At 43.4% G+C, this 16226-nt stretch overlaps 1 protein-coding gene across 2 annotated transcripts in view; it reads left to right on the top strand.

The window, feature by feature from the left end:
• The window catches only part of ESRP1 (epithelial splicing regulatory protein 1), a 33075-nt gene extending 30327 nt beyond the window's left edge, over nucleotides 1-2748 (top strand). Inside the window, exons 14-15 of one of the 2 annotated variants that reach the window (XM_053962067.1) lie at nucleotides 593-698; nucleotides 2227-2748. In XM_053962067.1, coding sequence (XP_053818042.1) covers nucleotides 593-683 — 91 coding nt within the window. In that variant the 3' untranslated portion in view covers nucleotides 684-698; nucleotides 2227-2748. The remainder of the gene's footprint in view (nucleotides 1-592; nucleotides 699-2226) is intronic. The other variant, XM_053962058.1, reaches the window with a different exon arrangement.
• The last annotated feature ends 13478 nt before the right edge of the window (nucleotides 2749-16226 follow it).

Consider the following 16226-nt stretch of genomic DNA (forward strand, 5'->3'; position numbering starts at 1 on the left):
GAATAGCACTGAAATGGCAAAGGAACTGGTTATGTGCTTGGTGTCATGCTCAGGAGATAAAGCAAAATTGAGGTAGCTTTGAGCAAGAAGTATGAGCTCTTGGAGGAGTGAGTTCTTAATTTTTTTTTTTTTTAACTTTCATAAAATTCTAGAGTAAATAAGAGAAGCCAGTGACGTCCTTCAGTATTAACACAACTTTAGGAGCAAGTGGTCTGTGCAAATCTATTTAGTATTGAACATGTTAACTCCTCCTTCAGAGAATTTGGGCATGTGTGGCTGTGCAGGAGGTGTTTGTCTCCAGGGTCACTGTCTTGAGGTCAGTCAGTTGGGGCTGCCAGAGTCTGGGGACAGTGATCTTCAAGATCCTGTGTGTACCCATGTGTTGTGCTGTTAGGAAAAGCTGATTACCTCAGTGTTGTTTCTGTTGTTGAATTGCTCTTAATGCCATGGTGCTGGGAGCATTATGAGTGTCTAATTCTGCAGCCTTGGACATCTGTCCAGCACTTTAAGGTTAAGGTTGCATAGCCAGCTGCTGGCTCTTTTCTGTACTAGTTTGGCTTCTGATTGCTTCTATCTTAACTTGTGTTTGTAGTATGCAGCAGAGGATGGATTTTTACACACAAATGATGCGACCAGGACAGTGTCCAAAGAATGGATTTGCATTTAAAGGGCCCAGCAGTTAGACTTCCTTAGTGAAGGTAAGGATAACAAACCCCAGGAGACAGGGTTTGTGAGTATCATAGTGTTTTATTCAGATAACCACCATACTCAACATAATTTGTCATTTGCTGCCCTGAGAAGGTGGCTACACTTTGCTGTGTCCAGAATGTCACACTGCAATTTGTGAAACCCTATGAAACCCATAATTTAAAGGATTTTAACTATTCCAGTCATCTTAAGGGCTGCTGCTTTACATGTTTCCCAGGGCTTCAAATGCATGCTACTTCAAGCTTTAATAGCAGTACTGAGAGCCTGCAGAAAGCTTCTCAGAGCCAGTTTTCTCTGTGGAGCAAAGTGTGGAGATGATGTTACTCTCCTAGCAATGCACTAAAATGAGGTGTTGGTTAGACAGAATAAGCCACTTTCTTAGGTAACTACAGAATCCAATGTCTAAGCTTCACACTGATATAAAATTGCAGCAATGAAGTAGTTTGTATAATAGCAGCTACTCTCTTGCTTTTGTGAGCTTTCTGATCAGGCCACTTCAACCTTTCAAGTTTGGTTTACTTGATCTGTATAGGAACAGTCAAAGGGTGAAGTCACCCAGAAAGCATTTGTGCAGAAAAATGCAAGTTGAACTGTAAAACAGTGTATTGATGGACCATGAGACTTAGTGTGTTGTAGTCTCAGAGGAAGACATAGAAATGTATTTGCAAAAAATGCTTCTGTAATCTCTAGTCTTTGAAAAAATACATAGTCAAAGAAGTGATTAGATTCTTCATGCCCCTTTTTTTCTTCTATTACTGTTTTCAGCTTTCCCTCTGAAAAATAGCAACAAAACTGTCTGGTTTTTCTAATTCTTCTGCTTTTGACACAGACAACTTAGCCCAGGGTGTAATCTAGTTCTGGTCAAAACCTTTACCTGCAGCATCACCTCACTGTCATCTGCTCCAAGTGTGCTACTTTTGCATGTGTATGAGTGGCCATCTCAGCTTGTTGTCTAACAAGCTGGCCTTTAGCTGGATTGATGAAGCTAAAACCCATCCCTGCACTGACAGTCAGAGCCATAATTAGCTGCTTAGTGGACTCCTGGCCAAACTATGCTACATCACTTCCCATCCATTTATTGTGTTGCCATCCAGTGACTAGATCAGGAAGCTAATCCAGCTGGAAAAACTCATGGGATTTTTCTTTGTTTTCAGCCAGTTTACAGCTTAGCAGTAAACTGTTAGTTTACTGTGTTGGCCTAGTGCCTGTGTTGGCCCAGAGACAGGAAAGTAGAAGTGGCTGGAGCAAGCACTGAGAGATAGTAATGGCATTGCCATGGTGGACTTGATTTTAAAGCTTCACCTCCAAAGATAAAAGGTCATGTAATAGTGAATAAATTCTGGTGTACTCTTAGTGAAGCACTCTTAACTTTAGTAGAAAATGTCATTAAAACTGTGTGTATGTAAGGTGAAAACTAAAGCTTTGGTTCTTCTGTAAAGATTTTTAATTTAGGAAATCAAGAAATTGATATTTGCTTTTATCATGGTGTTCAGTGACCTGCACAACTCTTTCATGCAGGTTCCTCTACCCTTTCTGATGTTTTGAACAAACACAGCAAGCCTAGATGGAGATTTTGATTATGTTTCAAGCTTTACTGCTTCTCAAGCCAATTATGCTCAAGAGAAAAACCACCAGAACTCTGGAAGTGACCAGATGGATCTGTTACTGTTTTAAAGTTCATGCACGACTTTCAGACATGCACACGCAGACCACTAAGCCCTTCACCAAGAGCACAGGTGCTGAAATTGTGCAAGTCCTTGAGGTGTCTGCTTGATAAAGTATTAAGCTCCTCTTAACACAAAAATTGTTCAGCCTGAGCCTACAAAGTCTGATCTCTTTTGTTCTTTGAAATAACAAAAAAGTCTTTTTTACATAATTTTGCACACAGTTTAAAATTGTTCTTTTTAATTAAAGTGTTTTACAACCTCTAATTTTGCATTTGACATTTTAATAAAAAATCTTTTGTCTTGTATATATTTGTCTAATCTCGGCAAAAAAAGCCACTGTAAACTTTATATGCAGGCATATTTTACACAGTGTAGAAATAATTAGGAATGTAAAATGGATTATCTTAAGGAAAAAAATGCTGTAACTTTGTAAAAATGTGTGGGATGTTAAATGCTTTGTCTCTGATTCTTATCTTTTGTAGGCTTTTCCTATGCACTCAAGTATTTAAATTTTAAAAGGCTTACAGGAGTAGGCATTTTCAGACTTGGATTGCACTGTGTACTCAAAATGAGAAATGCGGTTAACCTCTCTCCTGTGGTCCTACTTTTGTATTTCCACTTCATGCTCTCCCCACTCTTCTGGGTGTTTGACTGTCTCCTATGCAAGAAAAGCAATGTGACCTGTAGTTAAGACCCAGTGTCTTGTGTGCTCTAGAGAGGGTCAGCCAGAGCTGGTAGTTTGAGCTTGGTCTCTCTGGACTATAGCCAGTAACCCAGATTCTCTTACCAGAGAAATCAAACGCTATACATGCTCTTAAATAACTGCTGTTTCTTAGCAGCCCTGGGTCTCCCTGCCTGCCCTGGGCTTCAGGTACAGGAGTAGATCCACTACACCTTTCCGTGGCAATTAAAATCCTCATTTGTGCTGAAGAAAGGGGGAAGGGAAGCCCTGAAATAGAGATGTATGAGGCTAAAAGGGGCAAATTTGATAGGTTCTTTGGCATGTTCAAAATAAATATTGCAGAACTGAGGAATACAGGCATTTTAGGTAGGTGGTGCTGTAGGAGTTTTTAGTTACCATGAACCCAAATCCACCACAGTGCCTTGGTATCTCTGAAAGTAAGTACAAGGGAAGAAAGAGCAAAAGAGAGTGGTAAGGTGACAAAGTAAAAAAAAGTCTTCCAGACAAGACAAGTGATAATCTAATTTCTAGTATCCAATTTAAAAAATTCAATCTTTCCCCCTTTAATTCTTCCTTGGTTTTTGCCTTTCTCTTTCCTTTGTGCAATCCTCCCCTGCTCACTACAGCCACAGTAACCTAGATTTACATTTTATCCTGGAAAACTTCATAATGTTACAGTCTAAAGTATTTGACGGGGTGTTTTTTTAAATTACTGTTCTGTAAACATGACTACATTGAATATGATTAATTGATGCAAGATACTTTTAAATGGTATTTCCAACTTTTCCTTCTGAGAAAATGGTTCTACCTTTAATTATGTAGCACAATTACAAATTTGTAGTTATGCATAAGGAGAATTAGCCTTTATAAGCCACTAGGGAAGTGAGGGGGGAATAGAATTTTTGCCTCTTAACTGTGCAGGAATATCTCAAGTGTGCAAATAGAGACAGACAATGAGGGGATGGGAAGCAATAGGCCAGAAAAGGTTTGGAAATACAAATCACAAACTGAATGCAAAAATAATTAAATGCTTTTGCAAAAACAAACTTTATGTTGGGTTGCACAAATGGGCTTTTTGTTTGGGATGCCTTTGTATTTTTCCAAGTATTCTCTACAGTGTAACTGTAAAGCTTCATAAAAAACTTATAACCAATAATTTGCTCAAAAACTGCAGAGTGAAGAGAGGCAATGTGAAAGTAGCTCTCCCAGGCCTGCTGAAGGCATTAGCATTGCTTAGTTTGGTGAAAGGAGGCTGGGGAGAAGTATGAGAACAGTATATTAAAAATGTGGCTACAAAGAAAGAAGGAATAAATTCTTCCTATGTGCATGGGACCAGAAGTGAGGGATGGAGTTACAGGCAGGGATCAGAACAAACCTTCTCCTACCAGCAGTAGTTAAATACTGATCTAAACTGCCTGGGGAGGCTGCACAGTCTCCACCCTGGTAATCTTTTGGGACTGGTTGGCCAAGCGCTTATCAGAAATGACACTGGTATAACTGGTCCCACTGTCAGGCACAGATGTGGACAAGATGTCCTCTTCAGATGTTCATCTTTGTGATGATACTGCTTTTTTCTTAGGGCCCTGACCTCAGATATTATAAAGTTAGCTGTACATCTTAGCCCCCAACTCAGATTATATATATTTTGCTGTTTTTCACAAGCTCTCTCATGTTTGGGAATTCTTAGATTCTATATTTTCAGAACGGAATCCTTTATATTCCTTTTCAATATGTTTCTGTTTAAATTCATTACAATGTTAAATATCATTTAACCTAAAGCTGAATAGAAAATTATTTCCCTGTTACAATGTGTATATGTTTGTTTAGAAAACAAACAAGAAATGTTTCCTACAGAAGGGGGAAATGTGTATGTTCTGTTTTCTTTTTGCAAAATTAGTTGGTGACTCTCACAGCTTTGCTATCCCTTAATATCTCCATTATCTCAGTTAAGCAGGCTCTTAGCTAGAGGCAATTTTATTTATTTAAGCAGGAAAGCCTGATACTCCATAGTAAAGATGAAAGTCCAATTCCACAATGTAACTTTCTTGAGGTTAAGAGTATTGATTCAACTTGAGATGGGAATCTATCACTCATGTGTTTGAATATGTAAAGAACTTACAATATGAAGGTAACTGGAATTAATCTGAAAAAAAGTGAAAATACATATTATACTTTCATAAAGACTATATTTAAATGTATTGTGTTACATGGAGAAAGTTCTTTCTTCTCTTTTTCTATGCTCCCACCTCTGCCCTGTTCTGCTTTTCCCAGCATCACTTCCTTGGCCTCTCTGGAGCTGGGAATAGGGTAGAGTTGGGCTGTGCCCCTGGGACTGGGGATGAGAGGAGACCCAAAGCACTAACCATCCTGAGCAAATGTCAAAGTGCTGCCCCAGGAGAGAGGTTGACAAAGGGCAGGCATGGTCCACTTCCCAGCATCTCCCATCCAGACCACGTCCCTTTCTGGTGCTGTACTCAGGGAAGGAGCCTGTGTTTGCTGGGCTTGCCAAGCCCTCAGAACAATTGGTTATTTCAGCATGTGCTCAGACAGGCAGGGTCAGCTCGTGGAGCCACACAAACTCCTTGCTTTGTTGTTGTTTAATTGTTAATCACTTGAATGGAGATGTAAACAAATCTTGTAGACTCACCCAGAAAGGAGCCAAATGATCCTTTTACACACTGTAGGTCACTCTGGGCAGTCAGAGCAAGTGTAAGCAAGATGAATTTGTTTTCACCCACCTCTGCCCTGCTTGGTTTGTGAAGCTGATGGAAGGTTATGCTGTACTAAAGGAAAAGAATTGTTTTCATGGTGTAAATGGAACATGGTGATAAAAACTGTTCTCCTGTGGCTCTGGCATGTCACATGGCAGTTCCTTGGTGTACTACCTGCATCTCCCCAGGCAATGTGCTTCTGCTCTGCTCTGAGAGCTCCTGCAATGAGACACTGCAGTGACAGAGTTGCAGCAAACCCCGCTGAAAGGACATACAGCCAAAGCACTGCCTACAGAACCAAGCTGGAAAACAGCTGAAAAAGCTGACTGTGACTGCACTGTGGAAAGTTATTAAATACCAATCTCACGCCTTCATTTGTGAGAAATGTGGCTGTACACATCAGCCTGGCTGGGCTTGAGGGAGATGACTGAGTGGCCATAGCTGAGCAAGGAGCCCACATGAACTCCAGTAAGCCCTACTCTGACTGGCTCTCATTGCCTATGACAAACTGTCTGAAACACAGAAATATCTTATCATCTCACACCTGAACTTTGGGTTTTTTTTCAACTTTATCTCTTCAGTTAATGAAATATATCACTTCTGCCTACAAGATATGCCCCTAATATTGTCCTGGGGCCATGATTTCATAGTATGAAAGTGTGAAAATCCCTTCTCCCTCATCAGCCATGCTTGCACCCAGCCCTGTGCCACCACATACCACCTTGAGTCCTGGGCATAGCTCTGAGAGTCCAAGGGCATTCTTGGGCACAGAGAAGCAACAGAGATCTTTAACTACTCTGTAGTTGGCTAATACTGAACACAGTTTGGAGCTAGATCAACAATGGTGGAGCCCCAGGGAGCCCCAGTGCTGAGCCAGGAATGAGCAGTGAAGAACCAAGGAGCACCATCAACAACACAGGTCTGTCACTAGAGCAGCACAGGATCACAGGCCATTAAAAAGCCTGAGAAGACCTAGGGGGAATTTAGGGAAGGCCAGATGAAGACTCTCCCCCAGATGATAGCACTAGCACGTCAAATCATCCCACATTCAGTCAAGACTTCCCGTGATGGACAAATGGGGGGAAGAAACTTATGCCACCCAGTCTTGTTACACCACAGAAGAGAAATCAAATGCAGGAGTGCAAAGTGCAGGACCTCAAAAGCTACAACCGTTGTCTGCCCAAGCAATTAATGACTAATCTCATGCTGATTTCTGAGCCTGACTGGTAATAAAAGAGTGAGCCTGGGCTCACCACAGTCAGGGAGCCTGGAGGGGGAGTGCTGAGGCCCTGCTGTGAATTGCTGCTGGTGTTTGGGAGGTTTGGGTAAGAGCTGAGGCTGTATGAACTCAGCTGCAGTGAGATCCTTGATGGGCAAGGACAGAGGGAGAAAGGGACAGAAGAGGGTCCTCTCTCACATGGCTGCAGTCACATTTAAGTGCACTTAGCAGTAAGAGCCCACCATAATAGCACAGGAATTAAATGAGAATGTACAGAAATGAGTGCAGAGAAAATTAAAGGTGGCCTACATTAATCAGCAAGCCTGGTTTGCTTTTTAGAGAGCTGCTACACACTGGTGCCTGCAGAGAGAATCTATCCATCATTGTGTAAAGAAGCAGCAGCAGCAGAATGGGATTTTGTGCGTGCTCGCTCTGAGATCTCTAACACCAAATCCCATGTCTTGTGTCCTTCCATGCACAGGAGCAGCTGCATGGGCTGCTGCAATCCAGAGCCTGCTGGCTCTGTCCATGCTGTCCGTGTGTTCCTCCACCTGCCCCTCTGGCTTCCAGGAAACGAAGGATCACCGTGGCTTTGCTTAGCTTCCAGTCTCAGCCCGTACATCAAAGCCAGCATCAGGTTACAGAGGAAGGTGTCTGCTGCGAGCTCCCCAGCAGTCCCAGCTTTCCGCAGGCAGCAGCAGCGCCTGCCACGTGCTCACCACATGAAAAGGCGCACAGCAGCGCTTCACCTGCATTTTTTTAGGAGACTGATGTGTAACTTGGAGTGCAAGATTCAGGCCAAATACAGAACAAAGCAGCCTATGTATTAAAAAGTTTCAGCCCGTGCAAGTCTGCCTTCAGGCAAGGTGGGAAGGGATATTACATGGAAAAAAATGTCACTTAAAAGCTATCACAAAGTAAGCACAAAGTGACAGAGTGACATTACTAGAGCAACCCACTGCTTGCGAGCCATCCCTGAAATACAGTTACAACTAGATGGGAAAAACTAGTAAGGTAGAGTTGAGACATGAGCTTTAACATTTGATTCTTTCTCTGACAGTGACTGCAAAAATAGTATGGAGTGGCATGACATGTTCATTATTTCTTTCTGACTTCAGGTTAAAAAGCAGCCTATGTTCAAGGAGACTGTACCCAAAGCTTCAAACCCAACCTGATCTCGAAATCTCAGGCAGGCTGGGTCTCCTTTCCATGTGTGGCCACCAATTGCAGCTGCTCTGCAGGTTCAATAACAGCTTCGCTGGTGAAGGCTTCTGACTGTTCAGTGCCTTGGGTTACAACCAGCCGGGGAGCTCACGGGCTGTGGGGGCCCTTGGTCTGCAATGCTGCTGGAGCATCACACATCACTGTGGATGTTCTTCCCCCCCCCCACTGCTCTCCAGGCAGGATCAAAAAGGTACAATAAGGTAAAAAAAAAAAAAAATAGTGACAATGTAAAACTGGGTGCTGTGCTTAGCTGTGCACCTCAGGGCACTAACAGCATATTAGAGGTCATTACTCAGATCTTCATCCTTTGTCAGGAAAAAAGAGGAAAACAATGTTTTGGAAAAGCTGGGAGCATCTGGCACAGCCAACCCATCTTTAGGGGCAGCACCCTGCTCAGCAGAATCAAACCACCCACCCAGCACTGTGTGGCAAGTGGGAAAAACTGCCTGAAACCAAGCTCTTGACCACAAAGGGTTTGAGAGTATACTCCACTTCTGGTCTATTGTGCAGGTGATTTTCTTCACCTCCCAACTCATTATAAAACCTATGAGCTGTGATCAGCTTTTTTGTTGCTACAAGCAAGTAATTCTGCTATTGACATGTGCTGTCTGTGGCACAGTGAGACCTGGCTTCACCTCCACCAGCTGAGGCTGCGGCCACAGAGAGCACTTCCCAGCCCGAGAAGATGGATCCTGGTAGGTGGAAATACAAAAAGGCAGTGCCTTCCAAATCTATCTCTGTAGGTGCTCTGGAATAAATGTACAGCAGCTGAACCAACTGGAAGGAAGGCCATTTCTGGTTTAATTAAATGAGCGGACTGAGGAACTAGATGCAAGAATAAATAAAGAATAAAGAATAAAGAATAAAGAATAAAGAATAAAGAATAAAGAATAAAGAATAAAGAATAAAGAATAGCTGCTGCTTCTTCAGGAGACAACTTCAGAGTTTGGGGCTGGTTTGTGGATGGGCCCTCTCTCCTGCTCCTGTCTATGAGAAAACCCCTGTATTGTCTTGGCATGTAGGTGACTTGAACTGACATCAGTGGTGATCATACACTTGCACTGGAGGGGAAACTGAGCTTTCCTTGATGGCAGACGCTGGCTCTCCCTGCAGTGCACACCAGGATCACCTGACAAATCCCACCAGGGTGATGCACAACACACTTCGGGTACTGACAGATTTACAGAATGCTGCTTAAGGTAGAAGGCAGCTGCACAGCAGATGTAAAAGGTGCCTGCACATTCTTATTTTGTTGTGTTCAACTCAACTGAACTAATAAGACAAAAGGCAATTTCAAAGCACCTTGCAGATTACCTTGTCCAAGAGCTTCTCAAAAGCTCACACAATTAAAGTGCATTTGATCTAAAAATAAGGCATCAGTCGTGACAGTGTGTAATAGCTGCAATGTTTTAACCCAGGAGAATCAGCTCTGTTAAGTGTATCACGTTACAACTGCTGGCACCTGGGAATAGCGTCTGTGTTTCTGGGTCAGTCTTTCAGATCCCAGTTTGTCAGACTAAAAGGGACTGAACCTCTGCTACCTAAAACGTAACAGCTGTGCTGTACACTCCAGTAAATCCAATGGCCAGCAACTGTGCAACAGAAGTCATGCGTGCGGCTGGTGAGAGCGCTGGTGTCTGTGATTTAGGCCATCCTGAAATCAGTCTCTGGCACCCCATTTCACTGCAATTTGGGTGCTATGGAAGTGTTTCTGCTGCTGAGTGATTTCTGTTGTTTCAAACCTGACTGTGCCCACTCTGTACCTCCTGCCCCACCCTGCAGAGCTTACCCTGGTCCCACTCTCTGGAGACTCTTGACAGCAGAGTCTGAGCAACTGCTGGTCTCAGGGAACCTGAGTTTCACCTTACTTTTTGCCAGCCTAGTGGTCTGACTTCTCTTGGGTTTAGCACAAGATGGCTACGAGCACTATCTATAAGCAAGGGAAAGTGCAAACAGCTTTTATCTCCACAAAACCAGGCAGTGTGTCCCCCCACCGGCTTGGGGTCAACAGCGTCTATCTGAGAGGTTAAAAACTAACAACCTCTTATCTACAAAACCTCTTGCAACACCGAGACCTGAGATATCTTGTTTTCTGGCTCTTGAGACAAAGACTGTGGCTTAGGTTGACACTTTAAAGTTTCATTTTGCCAGTTGGGAGTTTGCAGGGCTTCGTGTGTACCATCCCTGGCCAAACAGCCACATCATGGGGCTGCTGTTATCACAAAAGTGAAACCTATTTAAACTGTCATCCTGCTATCGAGTATCCCAGCACCACTATGTCCAAGGAGAAGCAGGTAGTCAGCTACAGCTGTTTGCATGACAAATATTGATGGTGTGGAGCAAGTATTGCAACACTGCAAAAGGTCCTTAAAAATGTTTGGAGGATGAAAATTGCCAGCACTGTTGTGATTTTGAAGCTCAAATAATAAATGATTCAACAACTGTACAGTTACCATGGGGATGAATTCTCATTGAGCCTAAAATTACCAAGCTGCTGACAAGGAGCTATTTTTAGTATCAGCAGATGTGTATCTTTAAGAACATCAGCACAGACCTACTACTGTGTGTTTGTGTATGCATGCCTGCTGTAATTGAGTTTTCTCATGCTAATAATAAAAGCAAAAATAAGTAAATGTCTGACCGCTGCAACAGACAATGCAGTGATTTCGGCTGGGGTTGATAAGTGGAAATTGCAATTAATACCTGATAAATAAAGCATGCAAAAAGGCTAGATTGCCAGTATGTAACTGAACTAGTAAGCAGAGCCCTATCATTACTGTCAGCTAGCATGCTGCAGTAATGGAGCATCTATTTTTGGTGTCTGTGAGTATCTAACGGGAAGCACTCATCTGCCCTGTCAGAGCCCCACGACACAGGAACACGGAGGCTCAGAGCTGACACGAGCTGCTGGCACAGATCCTGAATCCCCACACTCAAAGACGGCGTTTGTAAGCGCTCTCCCTCTACTTCGCACTTGAGGGAGGTGCGAGGATAACCGCGCAAGAGGTCCCCAGCTCAGGCGAGGTGTGAATCTCTGCCGAGCCGGGACACAGCGCAGCCGGTGCGGTGCCAAGCCGCGGAGCGCTCGCTGCCGGCGGAGCGGCGCGGAGCGGCGCGTCCCCCGTGCTGACTCACCCCAGCCCTGCTCGGCTGCCGCCAGCTCAGGAACGGAAAGGCCCCTGCACCGCTGACTTTCACTGGGTTTTCCTCATTAACTCTAATAGGACGGGCTGGAGACCTGCCTTTTTTTATAGCCTCATTTTGCTGAGGGAGAGGCCAGAGGGTGACTACAATGACATCTCGTTTGGTGCTAAAAGGATTGGTTAGCTTTTGCCAAACACAGCAGGACAGACATATCTCTGCTCGCCTCTTGGCACGCCAGTGCAGTACATATACATGCAAAAAGGGTTTGCTAGCAAACCAGCCAAGCAAAAATCAAAAGCAGTACATTGCAGCCGGATAGGATAATAGGGTATTACAGGAGACAGTTCAGCAGTTTTGTTAAAAAAAAAAACAAGTTCTTCTCATTTCTGCAAGGCAGGGATGGAGATGAGAGAGGGCTGTGGTGGTTCAGAGCAGGCAGCAGTGCTTCTGCCTGCACTGCCATGTGAAGCTCTGGTCATGCCTCCCACAGAGAGCAACAGAGAATAATGGCATTTCAGATAAGAGAGAGGAGAAGAATTAAGGATCAAGAAAAGCCCTTGTGCCGAGACACATTTGGAAAAAAATGTGAATTATCTACCCCAGAGTAAATTATGCAACGGACCACCCATCATTCCCCATTTTTGATATTTAATTGGGAAATAATGGTTGGTTCCTCAGAGTTGGCTCTTGGAGATGTGTTGGCCATATACATTCTGCTCTGGAAGCATCCATGCATCTGTTCCAAATGTCTGACTCTGCTAAGAAATACAGTGTTCTGCCACCCTAGGAAATTCCACATACACACCCCCCCCTTTTTTTTTTTCTTAATATTTGACCTTATACAACTGAAACCTTGGGTGAGTTTGGTTTGACTTTGAAGAAGCTATCCCTGTGCAAGCTAGCCAACCAATATTCCAGGTGAGATTTAGAGATGCTGTCATTCAGAAAAGCTGAAAAACTTGCCTATGCTGTTGGAGATTGTAGTGAGAGCTTCAGGAGATCTGGACAGCTGAACTGCCTGGGCTGGCCATGCCCTGTTAAGATCATTCATGTGGGCTTTCTTCTGAATTTCCTAATGCCCTTGCCAAGAGAAGAATGGGAGGGTGTATGCTGCTGGGTAGCAGAATTGTACAGGGCACACAGATATGTCTGAAAGGTGGTCTCAGACTCATGACTTATCTGAAGCAAAGGATGTGAATTTGCTTAGGTACCAAACAGAAACTTGACTTCACATTTAATTTTCATCTTGAACAACCAAAATTGGAGTAGTTTTGTTGTCCAGGCAGAGTGATCAGAAACACCCATACAAGCACCACAGCCTAGAACAATTTCTGAGATATCACTGGTACACAGGAAACTGCTTCCTGATACAGAAGGTGGTGTCAGCTCTTGTCAAGTCCCAAGGCACTGGCTTTACTGAGACAAGAGCTGCCACTAAGAACACAATCCTAAGAACACAGGGTTCCTTCAAATCCAGGAAAAGGCTTTTTTCTTGGCTTCTTAGGATTAACCCTTGCCCTTGGGCACACATGAACATTGCACTGGTTTGTTTCCTCTTGAGTCCAAAGGTATGATCCAAATGATCCAGGTGTGAGCCATGGAGGAAAGTAAGAATGCCCAAACCACAAAGATGACATCTGCCATCCTTTCTGTCCTTTTTCTACTGCTGGAGAAGAAAGTGCATGTGTCTGCCTGAGCAGTATCAGAACAGTGGACATCCTCCTTGTTGTAGATGAGTAATCGGTGCCTGGGGAAAGGATGCTACTGCTTTTGAAGCCTGACAGATTTCAGTGAGAAATACCAGAATCTAGACATAGAAGAAACTGAGAAGAATGGTCTTTTCAATCATATAACCCTAAATGAGAGTATTAGTCAGGGTAAATGAACATGACTACTAATGGCAGGAAAAAGCCTTGAAATGACATGCTTGCTAAGGACTACATTCACATAGCCTGGATTCTTTATTCCTTGTTGAGATTTAGGGAAATGCTGGGCAAATTCCATGCACTGCATTAGGAAGGAATATTTTGCTGCAAGCAAATGTGCCGATTTTGTGGGATCATAGGATAATTCAGGTCAGAAGCATTTCTCAAGAGATCTCAAGTCCATAAACCTGTCCGAAGCAGGGACAGCTCTCAAGATAGACCATGTTACTCTGTGTTTCCTCCTGTCTAATCAAACCTACCAAGGAGAGAGATTACAACCTCTGGGCAACCTGTTCCAGTATCAGGCTGTCTTCATGGGAAAGAGGTTTATCCTTATATCCAGATATAAGGATGTGGTGAATTATATAATCAACTTTGTTGTGCCCCAGAGACAAGACCAAATAGAGTGTGAGTGTTAACAACTGAGTAACAGCAGTTATTCAATGGAAGCTGTTGATACCAGGAGCACCCAGGGCCATGAATTTCAGCTGTGAGCTGTAAATGACAATGTAAGTGCTGAAGTCTTTGGTACCAACAAAATTTTGTCATCATTGCTGAATGTACAGTCAAAAGTGGAGCATTAGACAAAAGGTTCAGATCTCAAGTGCTAGGGGTTGAGGAGTACTGATGCAGGGCAAGCCCCCAAACCATGTCTGTCCTGCCATCTGTCCTGCAAACCCACAATCCCAGAGTCAGTCGGTGACAGGTAAAGGGTAAAACCCCAGCAAGACCCAGGCCAACAGCACACCAGAACAGAAGGAACAGTCAGTGCTGCCCACAGTCAGTGTCCGCATTTCCACACCCTTTTGTATGCAGTCAGGGATAACTATTCATGCCCTGTCCTAGTTTTCTCTGCCATGCAACTGCTTTTTCCCATCAGGAAGTTTGTTTCTGACAAACTCGTTGACAGTTCTCCAGATGTGTCTCTAACAATCCTTCCTCTCATGATGGGGCTCCATAATCTGCTGTCAAAGTTTCAATAACCTCTTTCTCTAGAAGTTAGTAAGGGGAATTGAAGCTTATGTACCCTTTTGGGTTTCAGTGTAGATCCTTTGATCTAGAGTGTATAAAACTGTTTTCCCCCAGAGTTGTTCCCATCTTTGTGTTGGTTCAAATCCCACCTCTGTGAAGTGCTGTCTCATTTTCTGTTTCTCTTCCTAGTCAGCTCCAATGTGTCTTGAGGAGTCTTTCATATAGAGCACGACTTGCAGTCCCACATTCCTCTCTGGAGGCAGCTTCCACATCCATTCCTACTCTTTGATTGTCAGCCCTCAGCATTAAATGCAGAAGTCAAGGCGGTCAGGTTTGATGGCTGGCCAGCCCCTCTGCTTCTCCCAGGGAGAACCTTGCTCCCTGACCTTGTTGATCAGCCTCCCACTGCCATCCACAGAAGGCAGCTTTGAGTCTGAGCAGACACGGGCCATACAGCAGGGCAGCTCTCCTGGCTCGGAAAGCACTGGAACATCTACAGTGTCATGCAGAGCTGTCAGGAAAATCAACTGTAACCATGGCTAAAGCTCCAAAATCCAACAGCATGGAAGGGACTCTAACCAAGAAGTAGCCAAACTGCCAGACATCAGGACAAGAGCTGCTGGGGGCTATTCCACCACACAGCAGGTGATATGAAGCAGCTGACTGGCATCCAAGATATTGAGCAACCCAGAGCTCAGGTCTTACCCAGGATGACAGTCCCTACAGTTTTAAAGGTTTACTTATGATGAGATGATTCTCCCCCTCTGCTCTGTTTTCCCGAGACCTGGAGTATCAAAGGGGGCCTACAAGAAGGCTGGAGAGGGACTTTTGACCAGGGTGTGCAATGACAGGACAAGGAGGAATGGCTTTTTCCTTGCTGTGAGGGTGGTGAGGCACTTGAATGGGTTCCCCAGGGAAGCTGTGGATGCTCCATCCCCAGAAGTGTTCAAGTCCAAGTTTGATGAGGCTTTGAGCAGTCTGGTCTAGTGGAAAGTGTCCCTGCCCATGGCAGGGGAGTTGGAATAGGTTGATCTTAAAGGCCCCTTCAAATTCAAACCATTCTGTGATTCTATGACTATCACTTCCAAAAGATCACATTTGGTGTCAATTTATTAATCTCCTCTGCTGATTCACAAGAGCTCAAATAAACTGAACAACTTGTGAAGTCGAAATCACCCATGGAAAATCAGTAATCTATTTAGTTTTACCATTCAAGTTAATTTCCCCTCTCCAATTTAAAACTTCCTAAAGTTTATCAATTTAAAAGTAGTGCCTCCTGGATAACACAATTTCAACTTTTATGTGTCTGCAACCATATTTAAAATTACTGAAGCCACAATATTTGAGACTTTTAATAACAGATAAGCTAAAACCATTGCAATAATAAGGTAGATCTGTATTGTGCTGGCTGCAAACTTAAGTCACTCCTGCATGAAGACTTTCTTCAAATAGTTATTCAGCACTGATATATACCTTACAATAAGGGTTTTTGTTTTGTTTTGTTTTGTTTTTTTTTGTTTTGGAAGCAGGTAAACCAAAATCCATTTGAAATTCTATTTCTTACAGTAATTTGGTAGTTCTGGTAGGGTTTGATCTGCTTTTTCTAGGATAAGGCCTGTTCAGGAGCAGCTATCAAGGCAAGACACGCAGGACATAAGGCAGTATTGCACTAAAACACATTTGCCTTAACTTTTACAACAAGACAGAAAGCAAAACTATATTCTTCCATAGATTTTACTAGATTTTTTCCATGAAAATTTACTTTTAAATCTAATTAATAGCACATGTCCTTTGTATAAGTCTATATTTATTCTTAGTGTCAATAAAACATCTGCACACCTCAACACAAGTACTGTTTCAGTGAGTCACATCTGATCCATGCTTGTGTGTGCACATGCACAGCACCCAGGCTGAGCATGTTTGCTCTTTAAGCCCCAAAGCATCTTGCAGATTGGAGAACAGGATCAGCACAAA

The sequence above is a fragment of the Vidua chalybeata genome, chromosome 1 (assembly GCF_026979565.1).
Source record: "Vidua chalybeata isolate OUT-0048 chromosome 1, bVidCha1 merged haplotype, whole genome shotgun sequence".
In the NCBI taxonomy this organism is placed as follows: Eukaryota; Metazoa; Chordata; class Aves; order Passeriformes; family Viduidae; genus Vidua; species Vidua chalybeata.